This window comes from Erigeron canadensis, chromosome 2 (assembly GCF_010389155.1).
Source record: "Erigeron canadensis isolate Cc75 chromosome 2, C_canadensis_v1, whole genome shotgun sequence".
Classification (NCBI taxonomy): domain Eukaryota; kingdom Viridiplantae; phylum Streptophyta; class Magnoliopsida; order Asterales; family Asteraceae; genus Erigeron; species Erigeron canadensis.
In genome coordinates this window covers 25,348,388-25,368,228 of record NC_057762.1, presented here as the reverse complement: position 1 = coordinate 25,368,228, position 19,841 = coordinate 25,348,388, and the positions used below count along the sequence as shown (strand labels likewise).

Sequence of the window (19,841 nt, the reverse complement as noted above, 5' to 3'; positions counted from 1 at the left end):
GCTAAATGCAAGATTAAAACCATCCTCCACCTTATAATTTAAAGTATTCTAAATCTATTATATGGGTCTGGATGTGAGTTATTTTCAAGGTCTCAAGTTTAAGTCTTGGTTTCTCATCTCAAGGTATTTTTCATTAGTAGGAGGTTGGAGGTCCAGCAAATCGCTGGTAAAAATAGTCTCTAGCACGTCTGAATAGAAACTAATTTTAAAAAAAAAATTACTCATCCAAGTTGATATTTGTTTACTTTTTAGAAATATTAGTATATACCGACTTAAAAATATCATGAAACGATTTTCCAAATCTGTGAAAACCTATTCAATACCTTATTTAGAAACATATATACCATAAAAAGATTTAAAAATAAACATACAATAAATAAACATTCTCGTCCTAACTAATATATAGGTATGAGTATTTTATTAAGATATGGTGCATCTTAGACATTGTAGATTTGCATAGTACTAGTATATATAGTACATCTGTTAATAACGACATACAGTATAGATAGAAAAGAAACATTTAACTTATATGTGTTTTATTATCGACACTATATTGTAGATTAATGTTTCGCATACTTCCTACAATAACCTAAAACTATAGGTATGTGTGTGTGCGTGTGAGTGTGTTCGTGTATAGATTAACATATTTCATGAAGCATTGCTTCTTTGGGAACTGTACTAAAATAACTTTCAAAAGACTCCTCCGGCGCCACAAGCTAAGCCCTCTTTTGTATATAATTATAATCAAATACTCCGTATTGAAATAGAAGTTGTGTTATCATGTTCATAATGTTACACAAGAAACAATTGCAATTTTTACTATAAATCATTCAACAATCTGTTGTTTACAACAATATATCTAAGTATATGTATTGAGAACAATAATTCTAAAGTATGTCATTTTCGTGGTTAATCCAACAACTTAATTTTGCTTCAAATCTTCATTTGCATTCTTTTGTTCCCTCTCCAATCTTGAGTTTGCGTTAGCAATTCTCCCATCAATCCAGCTAATGATATCACCAAACACGATATCTACGTTATGAGGGAACTCCCCGTACGTGAGAGAGTGCCACATATCTGGATACAACTTGATCGTCTTATCACTGCTTGTTGCAGTATCGTATAACAGCTTGCTCACGGTAGGATCAGTCACCTTATCCGCTTCTCCATGGCAAACAAGAAATGGAAATGTAACCTAATTAAATAAAACAGAACATGTAATTGCAAAAGAGCTTTTAATTTACAAGGCAATAACCTTTTCATATAGTTATATATGAGAAAAATAAACATATCACAACCAAAACATACCTCTTGGAGCCTCTTTTCAAGGTCTAAACTAACATTAAGTAGTTCTATCCCGGTTTGTAGACGCACTCGACCTTTATAACATAACGGGTTATTACGAACCTGTCACACACACACACATTCATATTCGTAAATCGATCTCCAACATTAACAAAAATATGTTATGAATAGGAAACAAATTATATATAGATAATATAGAACATGCTTTAATTTACCTCTTTTCTCACTTCAGGGTCTTTAAAAACAATATCAATCATATCTTGACCCGGGACAATCTTCCATGTCGGAATAAAATTTGTAAGTTTTGTCAACATATTAATCACAAATTGAGGTGGCTTAATATCATCTGCAATCTGTAATATATCCAAAATCTAAGGTTAAGAAATGGGAACATTGGAAATGATGGATAGATATACTTAGGGTTTAGTGTGTCAGAATGCAACAAACTATGCCCAAAAGGTTATAGTGTGCACGAACTAACTTTTTTTATTGTATGCATAAACTTAATAAAAAAGTTTATATCATGTAATTTTTTGTGACCGACCAAAAAAAACCTTACACGTGGCCTGTTCAAAAAAAAAAAGTTTACACGTGGCAGCTCGTATGAGCTGGCACGTATACACATTGCATGATTTGAACATTTTTACTAAGTTTATGCATTCAATAGAAAAAAAACGTTAGTTCGTGCACACTATAACTTTTTGGACATAGTTTGTTGCATTTCGGCGCACTAATCCCATATACTTAAATAACTTAATAGGTGCAGACGTGCAGTGGAAGAATTTTGACTCTTTATTTGTAAAAAAAAATTTAAATAACTCTTGATTAAGGATCAAAATTTTCCCATTTATCTATAAAGTTGATTTTAACTTTAGGTGATCTCAATCCGGAAATGATACTATAAAACAATTATTTCTTTTAATATTAGTACAACATTATTTTTAAATTATTTTTGAAGCTGCATTTGGCCGAATTGTAGGATTTCTATCATTTCTCTTGCCTCGTCCTATCATTTCATTTTGTTACGTTTACGTCAAGATCATATGAGTAGGATGAGTTGTAGGCATCGAGTATCGTTTTCCATACTTCTCAAAGTAACACTTATGGATGTTAATTAGGTTCATATGATCGTCATTCTTGTTGCCCATACCATCTGAATTAAGTGAAATTTTTAGCAATTATTTTCCAAGATAGAACGTTAAACTTAGTTTGTTTGACAATTTTGGGATAATACGCAAGGATAAATACTATTTTACCCTACTATTTTCCAAGAGAGGAATAATGATTTTGGTGGGAAAAATATGTGTGTTTATACATATATAATCTATTGGGGTGGCCAAATTACTATTTTACCCTCACGTGTTCGTCACGTGATGGTGTTAACGGCAATTTTTAACGCCGTATGAACGTGGTACCAAAAGTGAAAAAAACACAAAACTTTATGTATGAAAGCTGTAATTTTTTGACTTAGAGACTAAAAGTGCAAAAGTTGTCAAGTTGAGGTACCAAAAATGTAATTTTCTTTAACATTAAATATTAATAGTAACTTTAACTTTTGTGGCAAATTTTCCAATTTTCCTTTTCTTCTAAGGCCTCTCCATATAACATCTCTTCTTTACCCTCTTCCAAACTGCCACGTCAGCTTTTCTCTCTCTTCATCCATCTCTTCCACAATCACTCCCTATAACCCCTCTTCCACACTTTTTATTTTTTTTATTTCATATTTACACAAAATTAAAAAACTACTTAATTTTATTAAATATTAAACATTACAACTTAATTAAAAAAAACATTACAATTAAACATTACTACTAAAAATAAAACACATAGCACACTTAAAAATAAAACATTAAAAATAAAACATTACGATTATTTAAAAATAAAACACACTACTCATCGGCGGTCTGGTCGTCCAGATATCGTTAATTTGGTTTTCGTTGCTTGACATGGTGAAAGAGTTTGTTGGAGTTGTGAATAGAACGAAAGAAATTGTAGAGAAAATGGAAGAAGTTGTGAAGAAGGAGAGTGAAAAGGGAGTGTATATATATATAGGGAAAGTTTAAAAAATTGATAAAAAAAAAAACTAGCCGTTGTTTATTCAAACTTTTAACAAAAATCTGTTTTTTTTGTTTACGTTAACGTGGACCCCGCCTTCTTCCTCGTCTTCGTTCATCGATGGGCCGACTTGCCTTGAAAGATTCCTGGTCGACGAAGTGAGTCCCTATAAGGTCGACGTCGACGAGCTTATCGAAGAGGCATCGACGACCTTATAGGGAGCGGCCTAAGAAACCACATAACTATGGAGGAAGTAGAGGATAAAATATAAAATTCCCCGTAAGTTCATGGAAAGCCATTTTATGAAATGGGAAGTGATATTCGTATCACAAAATTTGATGAATTTACCACTGTTGTGCATTACATACTTGTATAATATGCTATGTAACATATACAGTGTAGTAAATGCATTAAAATAATATATGTGGTGCAATTATCCGTTCTAGATAAAATATAAAATTTACTACTTGACAAACCTTATGATCTTTGACATTCAACAAATACCTTCTAGTTGACATTCAACACATTTCTTCATTCATACAATCATACCACTAGGCACTAGCCACTACTAGGCATGTTTTCGCGCATTGCATTTAAAAATTAAAAGTACTGGATATACATTTTAGTTCTTTAGAGATTGACAAATTTGCCGCCGGATGATGCATCTATAATACAGTATGTTATAAAAAAGAAAAATAACTCTTTATTTCTAAAAATGTTGAAATTTGCGTAATATTTTTATTTAAAACACTTTAAAATATTTTCACATACACTACTTATACATATTAACAATAATAACTAAGTTACAATATCAATCATCTATCTTTTAAAATATCTCTATTAACTCTTTACAATTTAAATCAACTACTTTTACTGTTTTACATCAATAACTTACACCACTCGACATCGTCTCCGCCACCAACAGTCGCCCCCGATATCGCCGTTATGACCACCGCCACGTTACAAGGATATCATGGTAGTTTATATGAGCATTATGTGTTGATAATTTGCATAGTAGAAAAAGCAACTGGAATATATATCATTTTGCATAAAGCTATACTGTAAATTTCAATGGGCGGAGAATCCTTTAAGTCAGAAGTAACTTGAGGGTAAAATTGAAGGGTTATTGACCACTGGATTGTAACACCCCAAGTTTTTCTAAAGATAAATAAATTAACCCTTTTTATTAGTTTTGACATTAAATTAATTTCCTACTATTTTAATTTTGGATATGGAGTTAATTTAGTTGAAACTTTAACGGATAGCGGGTAAAATACCCTAAAAATTGGAAATGGGTCGTGGCACCCATAGGATGTGCCAGCCACACACTCATCTAATTCATATTTCCACTATTCTTCTTCTTCCTCACTTTCTCATGCAATCCACTCCATTTCCTTCAAAATCAAAGTCAAAATACCTTCAATTGCAAGACTAGAAATCACCATAACAATCATCACCATCAATTTATTTTCTTTCAAGAATTGTAAAGTTAGGGTTTGTGGGTTTTGTGGTGGTGGCCGAAAATTGGGAGAGAAAGAGGAAGGAATTGTGAATTTGAAACCCTAAGTAATTGTCTGCATTGTTGAGGTAAGGAATTTCCCCAATTTAACCTTATCTTTTCTTGTAAAAATTAGGGTTCATGGATGAACCAAATTGGGGGTTTTTGCTAGAAAATGAATTATAGTTAATTTCTCCCAATTCCTTAGTTAACCTAGTTGTCATTAAGTTATATGATGTGTTTGATTATGAAATTGATAAGTTCTAAGTAATATTTTGAGTTTGCAAGAAAAGATGAAATTTTTTCTAGTTATTGAAATGTGGTTGAAAAAGGTAAAATGAACTACCTAATGTTGTTGTTAAAGGTGGAAGTAACTCAATGACAAATGGATTGGGTTTTGGGTTTGAAAAAGGCTAGTGAATGAGAATTTGGTAATTTTGAGCAACTAGATGAAATGGCCACATGTTGGTGGTAAAATGAGATTTTTAGCAAAATGATAGATTATTGAGATTGATGAGTTAGAAAGATTGAGCTTTGTTAAGTGAAACTTGATTTTAAGCCAACTCAAGGAAATTGAGTTTGGGTGAATAGGAATGCTAGTGAATCGTTAGTATTGATAGGTTGAAAGCTTTGCACTTGTTGTTGCATTGTTGATTGTTGATAGTCGCAGAGGAGGTGAGTACTCTTGCATACCTTTATGTATACGTTGGGTCAATCGACCACATCATGTTGAAGCCTTTTTGTCCATGTGTGGTGTTGACCACATCATGTTGAAGTTTATTTATCCATGTGTGGTGATTGATTCGGCGTAGGCCCATATGGGGCATAGTGTTTATGAGGCCTAAGAACCTCCGGGGCCTAAGAATCCCGATAGTTGATCATGTTGATGATTGTTTAGCGTGTGTGGATCCATGTATGTTTTGTTAGCGCAAAAGTGAGTATGCAAGTGATGATATGACGGTATCATTGGCTACATGCGATAGTCTTTTGTGTTTTTGCCGTCCTTCGTATGTATAATTGTATGCAAGTATATTCACTAAGCCTTTGCTTATATTTTAGTTGTTTACCATTTTATAGGTGGTTCCGGAAGAAGGAACTAGGTATTGTTGATTTGAAGTGTTGATTTTTGGAGTGCTAGTTGACTCGAAGGTATTTTTGGCCATTCACGGAAGAATGGTATTCTTTGGTTAGAGACTTAGTGCATCCCACCTCATATGGCTCTTGGTACAATCTTGGCATTTTGAATCTTATGGATATGTAAATTGTACATTGTGGTGTTTGTAACTAGTCTTGATAAATTGAAGTCAAAATGGTGTTTTGGATAATGTGACAAATTGGGTAAAGTACCCATGAGTTGTTATCTTTGTACATTCTGTTGAATGAAGTTTGTAAAGATATTACTTTACCTTTTAAGTTCAAATTGTGTCCATAATCAGTGTTTGAAAGCTTGGAAATGAGTCTTAAAGATTGCAAGTTGAGTCAAGTGTTATAAAGGGTCATCTTGTTGTTCAGCGAAAATATGTGGCACGTACAGAAAAGGTATGTGGCACAGTTTTGGTTCTGTTCGGATTTTGGTCATTTGTGTGGCACATACAATTTGGATGTGGCACATGGAAAACTTGAAGTCAGGATATGTGGCACATGAAATACAGCATGTGGCACATGAAATACAGCATGTGGCACATATTTGCCTCTATTCAGATTTTAACTCAAAAATGTGGCACATGCATATAGCATGTGGCACACCTGGGCGTAAAAAAAAAAAATAAAAAAAAATAAAAAAATAAAAAATTCTTAGTTTTTCTTTAATCGAGTCGTGTCGTTTCATGGATTAAAATCAATAATCAAGATTCATTTATCATTTATGAATCTTGATCATTGATTTTAGAGAAAATTACACTTTTGGTACCTCAAGCTGTCAATTTTTTCACTTATATTCTCTAAGTGAAGAAATTGCAGTATTTATACCTCAAGTTGGCTATTTTTTTCAGTTTTGGTAACACTCACAGACTCCGTTTATTTTTTTCGTTAACGCTCTCACGTGATGAACACGTGAGGGGTACTTTAGTCTTTTGACCACCCCTCTTTTTGAGAAAACTACACTTTTGGTACCTCAAGTTGTCAATTTTTTCACTTTTGGTACGTCAAGTAGACAACATATTTTTATTACACTTTCCAATATTCATCTCACACATTAACATCTATCAAACAACACACACTCCTCTTTTCAAGCGAAATATATATATATATATATATATATATATATATATATATATATATATATCAGATCATCCATAATTCCATATGTCCATGTATATCTAGATCTTTATACCATACCAAATCCAATACATAAACATGCATAAATAGATTCAGATCTCTTATATAAGTCATACACTACCAGAAAGGGTTGCCGACTATTGCCCTTACCACCAGGCACCACAACTACCACCTTAGTTGGAGATTTCGATCTAATCTCATTTGTAGAAAAAATATTCATAAGTAGCAGATTCTGTTCAGATCTCGTTTGTAGCAGAAACCTATCAAGTTTCGTTTGTAGCATATTCAGATTGAAGAAGAGGATAATTTAGGGGTGAGAAGGTTTTCAATAATATGAAGAAAAGAGATCAATGGTGGGTGCGTTTTTCTGGCGACATGAGTTTTTTCCGGCCATCGATCCACCAATGTATTCAGTTCCTCCACCATCACTCGTAATTACACCAACAACAAATAAGAAAAATCATGTGTGTTGATTTTTGAGTGTGTGTTGTTTGATAGATGCTAATGTGTGAAATGAAAATTGGAGAGTGTAATAAAAATATGTTGTCTACTTGAGGTATCAAAAGTGAAAAATTTGACAACTTGAGGTACCAAAAGTATAATTTTATCAAAAAAGGGGTGGTCAAAAGACTAAAATACCCCTCGCGTGTTCATCACGTGAGATCGTTTACGAAAAAAATAAACGGAGTCTGTACGTGGTGCCAAAACTGAAAAAATAGCCAACTTGGGTATGAAAATTGTAATTTCATCACTTAAAGACTATAAGTGAAAATTTTAACAACTTGATGTACCTAAAATATAATTTTCTCATGATTTTAAATCAATAGTCGAGATGATCTAACTTTACTCATCAAATTATCCATAACTTGGTCTTGAGTGGATCTTAACCCAATTTTATTTATGAGTGTTAGGTTAAAAAAAAAATTTACATACGCGCACATAAATCTACACGACTACACACTCTGTACATATTATTTGAATTTGAATCGAACTGAACCTAAAGGAAGAAAAGAAGAAGAATATACACACCTTACACATGGGTGCTAGCAAAACACCACCATCCCAATACTCTGGCTTTTTCCTATGCAACAACAGAACCATTGCTCCACCCATGGACTCTCCATACAATATTCTTATCTTTTTTTTGTTCTCTCTTCTTTCTGTACAAAATAACATTCCCATTAATCAATTGTAGTAAGCGGGAAGAGCCACATAATTGGTCACCACCCAGCCTTAAAGAAATTAATTTTAGCCTTTTTGTTTCATACTAGAAGGGTATCTGCGCGATATGGCGGTGACAGGTGGTGGCAGCGTGCAGCGGTGGTGGAGGTGACAGTGATGGTCGCGATGTAATGGCGACGACGGTGGCAGTAACGAATGATGGCGTGCGGCGGTAGCGTCAACAGTAGTGGTGGTGGTGGTGGTGTTGGTGGCGGCGACAAGCCAACAAGTAGTGTAAGTTATTGATAATGTGATTTTGATGATTTGTGGAATATTGAAACTTAAAATTCAACAAAATAATATTTGTTTTACTAATCTCTCTCTCTCTCTATATATATATATATATATATATATATATATAGGTTTTAGGTAAAATAAAACAAGTATTAAAGTAAAACAAATAAAACAATAGATTTTTCTTCACTGAAGATCACCGTGCAACATGAAAATCAGTGTGCATCAATTGCTTCGTGAATCTTCGTGCATCAGTTTAACCATGATCCAAGGGTCAATATCATGTCTTATTTGTTTTACTTTAATACTTGTTTTACAATACCCAACCCCTATATATATATATATATATATATATATATATATATATATATATATAATTCTCTATCTCAAAGCGTATACGTGGCATACTTCTTTGATCGCCACATCATCTTTTTCCTACGTGGCGTTCTCACGTCATTTATCTCTTAAGGATTGACACGTAAGCTGCCACCTATGCATTTATCCTACGTGTCATATTTATCATACATCGTATTTATCCTACGTGTCATCGTTATATGCTTATGTTTAAAAACTTGACACTCACCGCCACATCTACATAATTATACTCAATGAAATACTTAAAAATATACCTCAAAGATGGGCAACAAAGAGTCGAACAGAAGATCTACGAATTCATGAAAAACATGCATGCCACACACGGTTGATGTCACAATTTCATCCCAAAAATAGATATTCTAATACTTAATAAATATACATGTCTTCTATTTAGTATTTTTATTATGTTTAATTTAGTAATTAAATAATACCAAAAATAGATTTGTTTTTTTTTAATGTTCGAATGGTCAGAGTCTATTCGTCTCACTTATTGGAATTTACGTCTTTCGGGCAGGATGCCACTCAAATTTTCAGGGAATCACAAAGGGATAAAAACCTCCTATTAATCTGTTAAATGACACGACAATTAATAGGAGTAATATTTGTCTCCTCAGGCATCGAACCTAGGTCTCCCAAGCCCAAGACCCTCATGGAGAACTGAGATACCACTCAAGTTTTGCTTCAAAAAAGTTTCGATCTTGAAAAAAGATTTTGCCTAATTTTTTCATAAAAAATAATCATGACAAAAATATATAGATAAAGATTATTTATACGTCTATGAACATACATGTTAAACAAAAATATTTAAGGTTTTTTAGTTAAATTTAAGAATATAAGTTTTACACTATGAAGAAAGATAAATATAGAACTGTAATTTATATAGTGGTCTCTTTTTTCTTATATCTTTACATATTGAAATTTCGCTAAATAATATTTAGTATGTACTTGATAGTATTAAAATAATATATTTTTTGACGGGGTCGAATCGAATATTATAACGAATGATTTAAATTATGTTGTTTTAACCAGTTACTCGATAGAGAGTCTTCTCACTTAACTCCATGTAGAAGGAAAACCCCCTAATATTCCGCCCAAAGGCAAAACAAACATCTTATAGAAAACATTTGTCCACTTAGACTCGAACATAGGTCTCCCCAAATCGAAGCCCTAACAGGGTGACTTCCTTATATATCACTAGGCTGTTAACCCCATAATTTATTAAAATGATATCTAAGTTATCTAATTCAATTTAATAAGAGATATATGAATATATATATATATATATATGGGGGAAGTGAGTATGAGGTTGTCCTCCATCTAAGTTTAGATGGAGAACCCCTCACAATTTGGTTTTTTAATCCATAAATATCATGGGGGCCCCATCATTTGTTTAAATACATATATTATTAAAATATTTGTGTGTGAGGGGTTCTCCATCTAAGCTTAGATGAGGAACAACCCCATACTCACTTTTCCCTATATATATATATATATTGTCTCATCCATAATTATAAAACTAGAAGGATATTCACACAAAGCGACAACGGTGGCGCGACAGTGTGATGGTGGGGGCGCCGACTGACGACGGCGACAACAACTCTTAAAATTTCTTATAGATTGCTTTAGAATTTGTATTTTAGTTTGGAAAACTTACGGTAATTGCTTACCTTCATCAATATGGACATATTCAAACGGAGTTTAACCAGACTTTTGCACTTGAATATATATTTTTATTTATTTGTTTATACACTTGAATTTGTATTAACGCCTATTTTATGATATGTAATTATTCACATAAAATTTTATAACTGTTTTCATTGTATGCAATTTAGAGAAATTAATAAGATATAAACGTGCAATGCACGGGGTTTAAACTAGTATAGTATATATGTAGATAGATAATTAGATTAAGATTTGAGCGTAGATTTGTGTGGGTTGAAATGTTAGGGGTATTTTGGGTAGATGAATGAGAAAAATATTGTATTTGTGAGAGTACTTCAAGTATTCAAAATCTTAACTAAGGAGGAGAGTTGAGTTTATTTTATAAAGTATTATAGATAAGTAAATTCTGGCTTATCCATGATATTTTTGTTATCTTTTGTTTGTGTTTAATAAATTATTGTCTCAACCTAAATTAAAATCCAGGTTCGCCACTAATTATCCATTAATTATTTTTATCTTTTCATCGTTTCCTAAATGTAAAAATTTTATTTTAACCGGTTTTTTAAGTAAATTCTATCTCTTATTCGCCGTTTGGGTTGTGAGGCCTACTTAGCCTGAGTGGGATTTTTCTATGTTTAACTTAATTTCTACAAGTATACTATAAAAAAACGGTATATGTGTTCAAATGTTCATAGTCATCCACTCATCCCACCAACCAAGAAATCCCATCCAAAACATCATTCAACTAAGTCCTAATTGATCTAGTAAATGTTGGAAAATTAACATTTTGACTTGAATTTAATAAACTAAGAGTTTTTATATTGTTTTCTAAAAATTGATAAAAATAAAATTACTTACCACAAATACTTGTGAAAAAATCAGAGCAATCAGTCACACAATCATCAAAAGAGGGAATATAGCCCTTAAGCCCAGAAGATTTCCCATGTCCTTGATTATCAATTCCATAAACTGCAAATCCTGCCTTCACAAGCCTTAATGCAGCTCCTGTTTGGATTCATTATATTAATTATAATCTAATTAATATCAAAACATAGTAGTAAGTAATGTAGAATTATTAGTACGTCAACCCTGGTAATTTCAAGTTCAAAGTTAATCCAAAAATCATTAACTCTAGCACTCCAAAAAAACATTAAAAAAATAAAAATTTAGCATCTTTAAAAAATCCAACAATACGTATCAATCAATTCAATATTTCTAACATAGACCTAAACAAACGTCATTAAACTACACAAAAAGTAGATAGTTTGACCTAAAAAGTCAACTAATATGTGATAGATTATAGATATACACTAACCTTTCATGGAGACACTACATTCTGAGGCATATCCATGGTTAAAAAATATTAAAGCTCTGGGTTCAGAATCAACAGGAAGCCACCGACATGTAAAGAGCTCCAATCCTTTTTCATTAACAATAAATTCCTAAAACAATTCACAAATGTTCATGCATATTCATTGACAAAAACGTACAGAGCAATAACTGATCAAAATGACCCAAGATTATGAATATTACCTGTTCATATTTGAAATTTAAACCTTCCATGGCCTAAATAAAACAAAAAACACAAACCCCAGTACCAAAAAGTATTTTAATCAACAAGAAACAAGAGTTCTAATATAAAATTGTCGAAAAACTTGGTAAGAACAGATAGACATACCATGAAACAAAGTATTGTATGTTGTTTAACTCTTTGTGGAAATCAAAATGTTGGATTGTACCTGAGATTTTGGAGAACAAGAAGGTGGTCTTGCGATGAAATTTAACTGGAGAAAATTTAGGTTTTTTATGAAGAATGAATGAACGTATGAAGTATATAGAATTTGAGAAGGATATATAAATGATACTCCGTATGAAGTTAAAGAGGTCAAATCTGGCTTAATTATATATATTGAGGAGTGCTTTGTATAAAGAGTTATAGATTAATCTCATGTGGCATTTTTTAAATCTAGTTGCTTGTTAGTTAGTGATCTTTATATAAATAATGAAGATAAAGATTCTTGTATGTATTAAGTAGTATCGTGTTTGTAAATTGTAATAATGGAAACAGGAGAGAGTTTTAATATCTATATCTATCTACTAGCCCGGTGTCTGCGCGTTGCGGCTTTATGGTGATCGCATACGAAACATGAAATAACAAAAAAAAAAAAAGACACCGGTGGGGATTTGATTTTGGCGTCGGCGGCATCAGAAGAAAAATAATGAAAGACACCGGTGGGTTTTTTGTTTGCGTAGATATGTATTTCTAGGATGTGTGGGTTTTTTTTGTTTGAAAGGGTAAGTTTGAAACTTTAAAAATAAAGTGAGGGTATTTTGGGAACAAAAATTGTGCTGAATTTCTTAAACTTAATCCTCTTTCTAAGAGATTATAGATATCTATATTTATATTTATTTTATTATATAAAACATCAACCCGCTTTTTCATTTTTAAATTATAAGTCCAATCTACTCAAAATGTCTTTACATTCAATACACTTATTACATAACGAGAGATAGTGTCTGCGCGTTGTAGCGGTGGGATGATAGGTCATAGCAGGTGATAAGTCATAGAGTGTGATAGCCAAATGCTTTAGTTGTATGGGCTCCGCCATCGAATTTAAAAATTCGTCGAAAGTATATCGAATGACATCTCTAATGAAAGAGCATGAAATTTTAAGAACACCCATACAATTTTTATATTTATCGATGTACGGTTTTTTAGATAAAAGATTTTGAATGAATTATAAGAATAAAATAATTTATGCAGGAGAGGGGAAAAAATGAATGGTTAAGATTTGAGGAGAGAAAAAAAATGAGTAGTTGAGATTCAAGGTTATTATAGGTATATCAGGTAGAGATTTTAAATTAGCGAATAAGGAATAAAAGTATTTTGGGTAGTTTAAATCATCTTTCTTAAAAAAAATGGCAAAATGCTTTATAAGATAGTATTAGATATACTTGGTTTAACAAAAATACTCTTAATGAAATATTTTACTAACATTTATTCTTCAACTTCTAAAATAACTATACTACCATTCTTAAATGAATTACTTTTACATCAATAATTTAGATTACTCGTCACTATCGCCGCCACTAGCACCCGCTATCGCTACCACCATTAGCATTGCATCGCGTGGATTAGAGTCTGGTAATTACTTGGGTGTGGTTATCTTCTTCAAAAGGACTCAAATTTGGTTGTCAGGAAATCAAAGTTGTGAACACATCATGGGTGCAAGCTAGGGTCTACCTAGGGTTGTCAATCTCGACCCAAATCGAATCTTAACTTAAACCCAACCCGAAGAAAATCAGGTTCTGGTTGTAACATCTCGACCAGTTAACCCATTAACCTGATTTTTTCAGGTTTGGATCAGGTTGACCTTTGGGGTTAACAAGTCGACCCGTCAACATAAAAATAGTTTAAATTTATATAATTCCTTTTATTAGATCGACCCAACAACCCATTTGACCAGCCAACCCATGACCCATTTGACCTGAAGTTTACCCACCAACCCACAACCCATATGACCTAAAATCAACCTGGCAACCCACCAACCCATTTGATTCGTCAACCCGAAACTCGACCCGTCACCCGCGAACCTGATTTTTTTTCAGGTTGTTGTGTTGGGTTCCGGTTGACAGGTCATGGGTCAGGGTTGAAATTTCTAACCTGAAATTTTTAGTGGGTTTGGTTAGGGTCAGAGATTTTCGACCCGTCAACCTGCAACCTGAAACCGCCAACCCGAACCCATTGACAGCCATAGTCTACCCTTCCAAAATATGGCTCAAATTTAATTCAATTTCCCTTTTTAAACCGTTTATCCATCGCCTTCAAAGATTTCGACAAAAAAATTTCTACAACATGAACTTTTATAACATTTTACATGTAAATAAAATTTAAAAAACACGTGATGTAATAAATAACTTAAAAGTTTTTACAATTCTTGCAAGAAAAGGTTTTATAAACAAGGGTATATATAAAGGGGTGGATGTTGTGGTAGGAAGTATCTTAGTGTGCGAATAATGCTAAGGGCGTGTTTGGTTGTGAAAAACATATGAAATCATAAAACACGTTTAAATTATAGTTTTTGAATAATATTCTATAAGAAAATAGGTAACAATGTTTTTAACCTTTCTATAGAAAATTTGAAGATGGTTTAGATTTAATGGACGTCGGAACGATCCAAAGATGGGGTGGTTGGATACAGTTCGGACGCTACCCTTAGCCATCAAGGTCTGCCATGGATGATGAATTGGTGGGGATCGATGAAGTTAAGATGTATATTAATGGGAATTAAAATATATACATATTAGCTACACTAATATGCATCTTAGTTATTAAGATGGGCATCTTATATGATGACTATGTATATTAATGGGAATTAAAATATATACATATTAGCTACACTAATATGCATCTTAGTTACTAAAATGGGCATCTTAGTTTGCATGGTACATCTTAGTTAATAACGATATACAGTGTCGATAGAAAAGAAATATTTAACTTAATTATATGTTTTTTATCGACACTGTATTGCATATTAGTGTTTTGCACACTTCCCACGATAACCTAAAACTATAAGTATGTGTGTGTTTGTGTGCAGGTTATTAGTTTGAAGACATATTTCATGAAGCATTGCTTCCGTAGGATTTGTACTAAAAAAAACTTTCAAAACTTATCTCCTCCAGCGCCACAAGCTAAGCCCTATTTTGTATATGATTTTAATCAAATACTCCGTATTGAAATAGAAGTTGTGTTATCATGTTCCTAGTGTTACACAAGAGACAATTGCAATCTTTACTATAAATATTCAACAATCTGTTGTTTACAACAATATATCTCAGTGTATGTATTGAGAATAATAGCTCTAAAGTATGTCGTGTTCGTGGTTAATCCAGCAACTTAAGTTTGCTTCAAGTCGTCATTTGCATTCTTTTGTTCCCTCTCCAATCTTGAGTTTGCGTTAGCAATTCTCCCATCAATCCAACTAATGATGTCGCCAAACACAATATCTATGTTCTGAGGGAACTCTCCGTACGTGAGAGAGTGCCACATTTCTGGATACAACTTGATCGTCTTATCAAAGCTTGTTGCATTATCGTATAAGAGCTTGCTCACGGTGGGATCAGTCACCTTATCCGCTTCTCCATGGCAGACAAGAAATGGAAATGTAACCTGATTAAATAAAACAGAACATGTTAAAGCTTTTAATTACAAGGTAATAACCTTTTCATATAGTTATATATGAGAAAAATAAACATAGCACAACCAAAACATACCTCTTGGAGCCTCTTTTCAAGGTCTAAACTAACATTTAGTAGTTGATTCGCAGTTTGTAGACGCACTCGGCCTTTATAACATAACGGGTTATTACGAACCTGTCACACACATATTCATATATATTCATAAATCAATCTACAACATTAACAACAATGTGTTATAAGTAGGAAAGAAAGAATCATAGAACATGTTTTTACCTCTTTTCTCACTTCAGGGTCTCTAAATGCAATATCAACAATATCTTGACCCGGGACAATCTTCCATGTTGGAATAAATTTTGTAAGTTTTGTCAATACATTAATCACAATTTGAGGTGGCTTGATATCATCCGCAATCTGAAAATATATTTAAAAATCCGAGGTTAGGAATGGGAACATTGGAGATGATACTATAGAAACAATTAATTTTCTTTAGATATTAGTACAATATTGTTTATCGTCGAGCAGGATGTTTTGACTATTTGAGGGCATAAATTATAGGATTCGAGTATCATTTTCCACGCAATCAAATTATCATCACATACATACAAAGAGTAAACGCACACTAGATGAATATTAAATAAGTTGGTGTATGGGCAGGGCCGGATTTGAGGGTGTTTAACATGTTCAAACGAACAGGGCCTAGTTTTGTTTAAGGGCCCAAAAATTACAATTATCTTTTGCTAATATTAAATATTCATATCATAATACCCAACGATTACAATGTGATATTGTGTTTCTGTTTGAAATTGCTAATTATTGCTAATTATAAAAGGTAATTTTTTTTATTTTATAAAATGAAAGAATACGTAAATAATATGGATAAAGATCCTTATAAATAATGCAGCACAAGGCCTATAAAATCTATGGTACGGCACTGTGTATGGGATCACATACATTTAGTTGTCTTACTATAAGTAAACATATAGAGGTTTGAATAACTTGATTCTTTAGGAAGCAATGTAGTTTAATTAACTAAAACACATTTTGCTAAATATGTAGTGGCAAACTTAAAAGGATATATTTCTCAAAGTAACAATTATAGATGTTAGGTTCATATCATCATCATTCTTGTTGCCCGTATCATTTCAAACGTATTAAGTGACATTTTTAGCAAATAGTTCCAAGACAGAACGTTAAACCTAGTTTGTTTTGACACTTTTGGGATAATACGCAAGAATGACCTAAAACAGCATGTTTTTAGATAACTTTTTTAGAGAGGAAATACTGATAGCAACTTTTGTTTTTGTTGGAAATTTTCCATTTTTGTTTTTCTTTTAAGGAAACCACATACTAAAACAATGCCCTTTTAGTTCATGGAAAACCACTTTATGTAATAAATGGAGGAGGTAGAGGATTAAATATAAAATTGACAACTTGGCAAACCCTATGACTTTTGACATTCAAATACATCATAGTTGACATTGAACATTCAACACATTGCTTCATTCATACTACTAGTACTAGGCATTGTTTCCGCACATTGCATTTAGAAGTACTGATTTACATTTTAGTCCTTTACATGTTGACAATTTGCTGCACAATGATATATATTTATGTAAACATTATGTGTTGATAATTTGCATACTAGTGATTATTGAAAGTAATCGGAATATAAATCATTTGCATATTTCCATAAAACTTTTATATTTGAGTCTTTGAATATAATGATTAATTGATAATAAAAATTTCTTTACTAAAAAAATACACACGCACACATATATATATATGAAAAAATGAAATATGTGACTGTTAAACACCCAAGATTGGGTGTAGAACCCCTCATGGCCCCTTTTTATGGATTAAAAAAACAAGACATAAGGGATTCTACAATCAAACTTGGGTGTCTAACAGTCACATAAACCCTAAACTCTATATATATCTACGCACATGTATATATTAGTTGCCATATTTGAATTTGAATTGAAAATAAAGGAAGAAAAGAAGAATATACACACCTTACACATGGGTGCCACCAAGACCCCTCCATCCCAATACTCTGGCTTTTTCCTGTGCAACAAGAGAACCATTGCTCCACCCATGGACTCTCCCAACAATATCCTTATCTTCTTTTTGTTCTCTCTTTTCTCTGAAGAAAATAAAATTCCCATTAATACTTTTAGAATATTCTAAGAGCACAACCTAGCCTTGAAAAAAATTATCTATAGCCTTAATTTTCTCCATACAATTTGGCCTATCCATAATATTTATTTTTTTTTAAACAACCAACTAAACATTTTATCGTACGAACTCTGTCCGAAGTAACACAATGGCTAAAGACTACCATGAGTCAAAAGGATCCGGAGAAAACTCATCAACCCGCTCACCAAAATCATTTGTTTGCCGCTGAGTATCGTTAATATTCTTATCGTTTTCTGTTTTCAACTTTATTTCAATACAATAAAAATGGTAACAATGATTATATGTATGTGTTCATAGTCATCCCAAAAACCAAGAAAGCCCATCCAAAATCTCATTCAACTAAGTCGTAATTGATCTAGTCAATGTTGAAAAATCAACATTTTGACTTGAATATAATAACAAATTTTTATATTATTTTTTGTTTAAGTGAAAAAGATAAAATAACTTACCACAAATACTTGTGAAAAAGTCTGAGCAATCAGTCACACAATCATCAAAAGAGGGAATATAGCCCTTAAGCCCAGAAGATTTCCCATGTCCTTGATTATCAATTCCATAAACCGCAAATCCTGCCTTCACTAGCCTTGATGCAGCTCCTGTTTAGATTCATTATAATCCAATTATTATCAAAACATAGTAAAATTAGTAAGTTCAAAGTTAATCCAAATATCATTAACTCTAGCACTCAAAAACACTTCCACTTTTAGCATGTCTAAAAAATCTAACAATATGTATATATCTTTCTAACATAAACCTAGACAAAACTTCATTAAACTTGACTACAAAAACTTAACACTTTGACCAAAAAAGTCAAATGATACATGATAGAAATAAACTAACCTTTCATGGAGACACTACATTCCATGCCATATCCATGGTTAAGAAATATCAAAGCTTTAGGTTCGGAATCAACAGGGAGCCACCGACATGTAAAGAGCTCCAATCCTTTTGCATTAACAATAAATTCCTACACAATTCACAAATGTTCATGCATATTCTTTAAAAAAAACAGAACAAAACAGAGCAAAAAATATTAAAAATAACCCAAGATTATGAATATTACCTCTTCATATTTGAAATTTATAGCTTCCATGGCCTAAAAACAACCAAAAACACAAATCCCAGAACCAAAAACTAAATTAATCAAGAAAAATCAAGAATTTTTCAATATAGTATAGTCGACAAAACTTGGTAATTAAGAACATATAGACATACCATGAAATAAAGTGTTGTTTGATATTTAAATCTTTGTGAAAATCACAAGCTTTGGATTGTTCCTAAGATTTTGGAGAACAAGAAGGTGGTTTTGCGATGAAATTTAGTAGAAGAAAATATATAGGTTTAATGAATAATGAATGAATATATATATAAAGAATATATATAGAATTTGTGACTTGTTAGGATATATATATAACAATGTGTGTGTATGGAATCAGAGACGTGATATCTGCTTATATTGGGGAGATGCTTTGTATACAGTTTAGTCTTTTGGATTTATAGCATGTGGGCTTTTTTTATTATCTATTTCTTTGTTAGTTCGTTATTTTGATTTTATATTTTATTAATTAATTGATAAAGATAAGGTTCAAGTAGTACGTGTTTGTAATAATGGAAAGCGTACGAATATAAATAGTTACAAAGCCCGTAAGAAACGTGTTAGGATACGTTTGAAACTTATTCAATATCCATAGTGTATTTAATAAATTCTGAAAAATCAAATCATATCATTTTCATAAAAAACAAGTTAATCTTATTTGAATTATCTTTTGATGTTATATATATAAAAAAAAGAAAGAAATAGTTTTAAAAAAATAAAATC

The 19,841-nt window shown here is 32.1% G+C and overlaps 2 protein-coding genes across 2 annotated transcripts; both read right to left on the bottom strand.

Moving 5' to 3' along the window:
• Positions 1 to 787: 787 nt before the first annotated feature.
• Positions 788 to 12,394, bottom strand: LOC122589695 (caffeoylshikimate esterase-like). Its single transcript, XM_043762018.1, has 8 exons — positions 12,306 to 12,394; positions 12,161 to 12,193; positions 11,943 to 12,069; positions 11,486 to 11,632; positions 8,165 to 8,295; positions 1,521 to 1,658; positions 1,309 to 1,407; positions 788 to 1,195 (listed from the first exon to the last, which is right to left on the bottom strand). The coding sequence occupies exons 1-8, from the start codon at positions 12,306 to 12,308 to the stop codon at positions 923 to 925; spliced, it is 951 nt and encodes a 316-aa protein (XP_043617953.1). The 5' UTR covers positions 12,309 to 12,394; the 3' UTR covers positions 788 to 922.
• A 2,967-nt stretch (positions 12,395 to 15,361) lies between these two features.
• On the bottom strand, positions 15,362 to 19,398 carry LOC122589002 (caffeoylshikimate esterase-like). The gene is made up of 8 exons (XM_043761230.1): positions 19,238 to 19,398; positions 19,086 to 19,118; positions 18,863 to 18,989; positions 18,472 to 18,618; positions 17,839 to 17,969; positions 16,100 to 16,237; positions 15,902 to 16,000; positions 15,362 to 15,797 (listed from the first exon to the last, which is right to left on the bottom strand). The coding sequence occupies exons 1-8, from the start codon at positions 19,238 to 19,240 to the stop codon at positions 15,525 to 15,527; spliced, it is 951 nt and encodes a 316-aa protein (XP_043617165.1). The 5' UTR covers positions 19,241 to 19,398; the 3' UTR covers positions 15,362 to 15,524.
• Between the last annotated feature and the right edge of the window lie 443 nt (positions 19,399 to 19,841).

Excerpts from the sequence above, each read along its gene's own strand:
- LOC122589695 (XM_043762018.1), bottom strand. Across the intron at positions 1,659-8,164 it reads TGCTAGCACCCATGTGTAAG|ATTGCAGATGATATTAAGCC; the intron begins GTGTGTATATTC and ends GATATATTACAG. Across the intron at positions 1,196-1,308 it reads TTGAAAAGAGGCTCCAAGAG|GTTACATTTCCATTTCTTGT; the intron begins GTATGTTTTGGT and ends TTATTTAATTAG.
- LOC122589002 (XM_043761230.1), bottom strand. Across the intron at positions 18,990-19,085 it reads TAAATTTCAAATATGAAGAG|GAATTTATTGTTAATGCAAA; the intron begins GTAATATTCATA and ends TGAATTGTGTAG. Across the intron at positions 17,970-18,471 it reads CTTTTTCACAAGTATTTGTG|AGAAAAGAGAGAACAAAAAG; the intron begins GTAAGTTATTTT and ends TATTTTCTTCAG.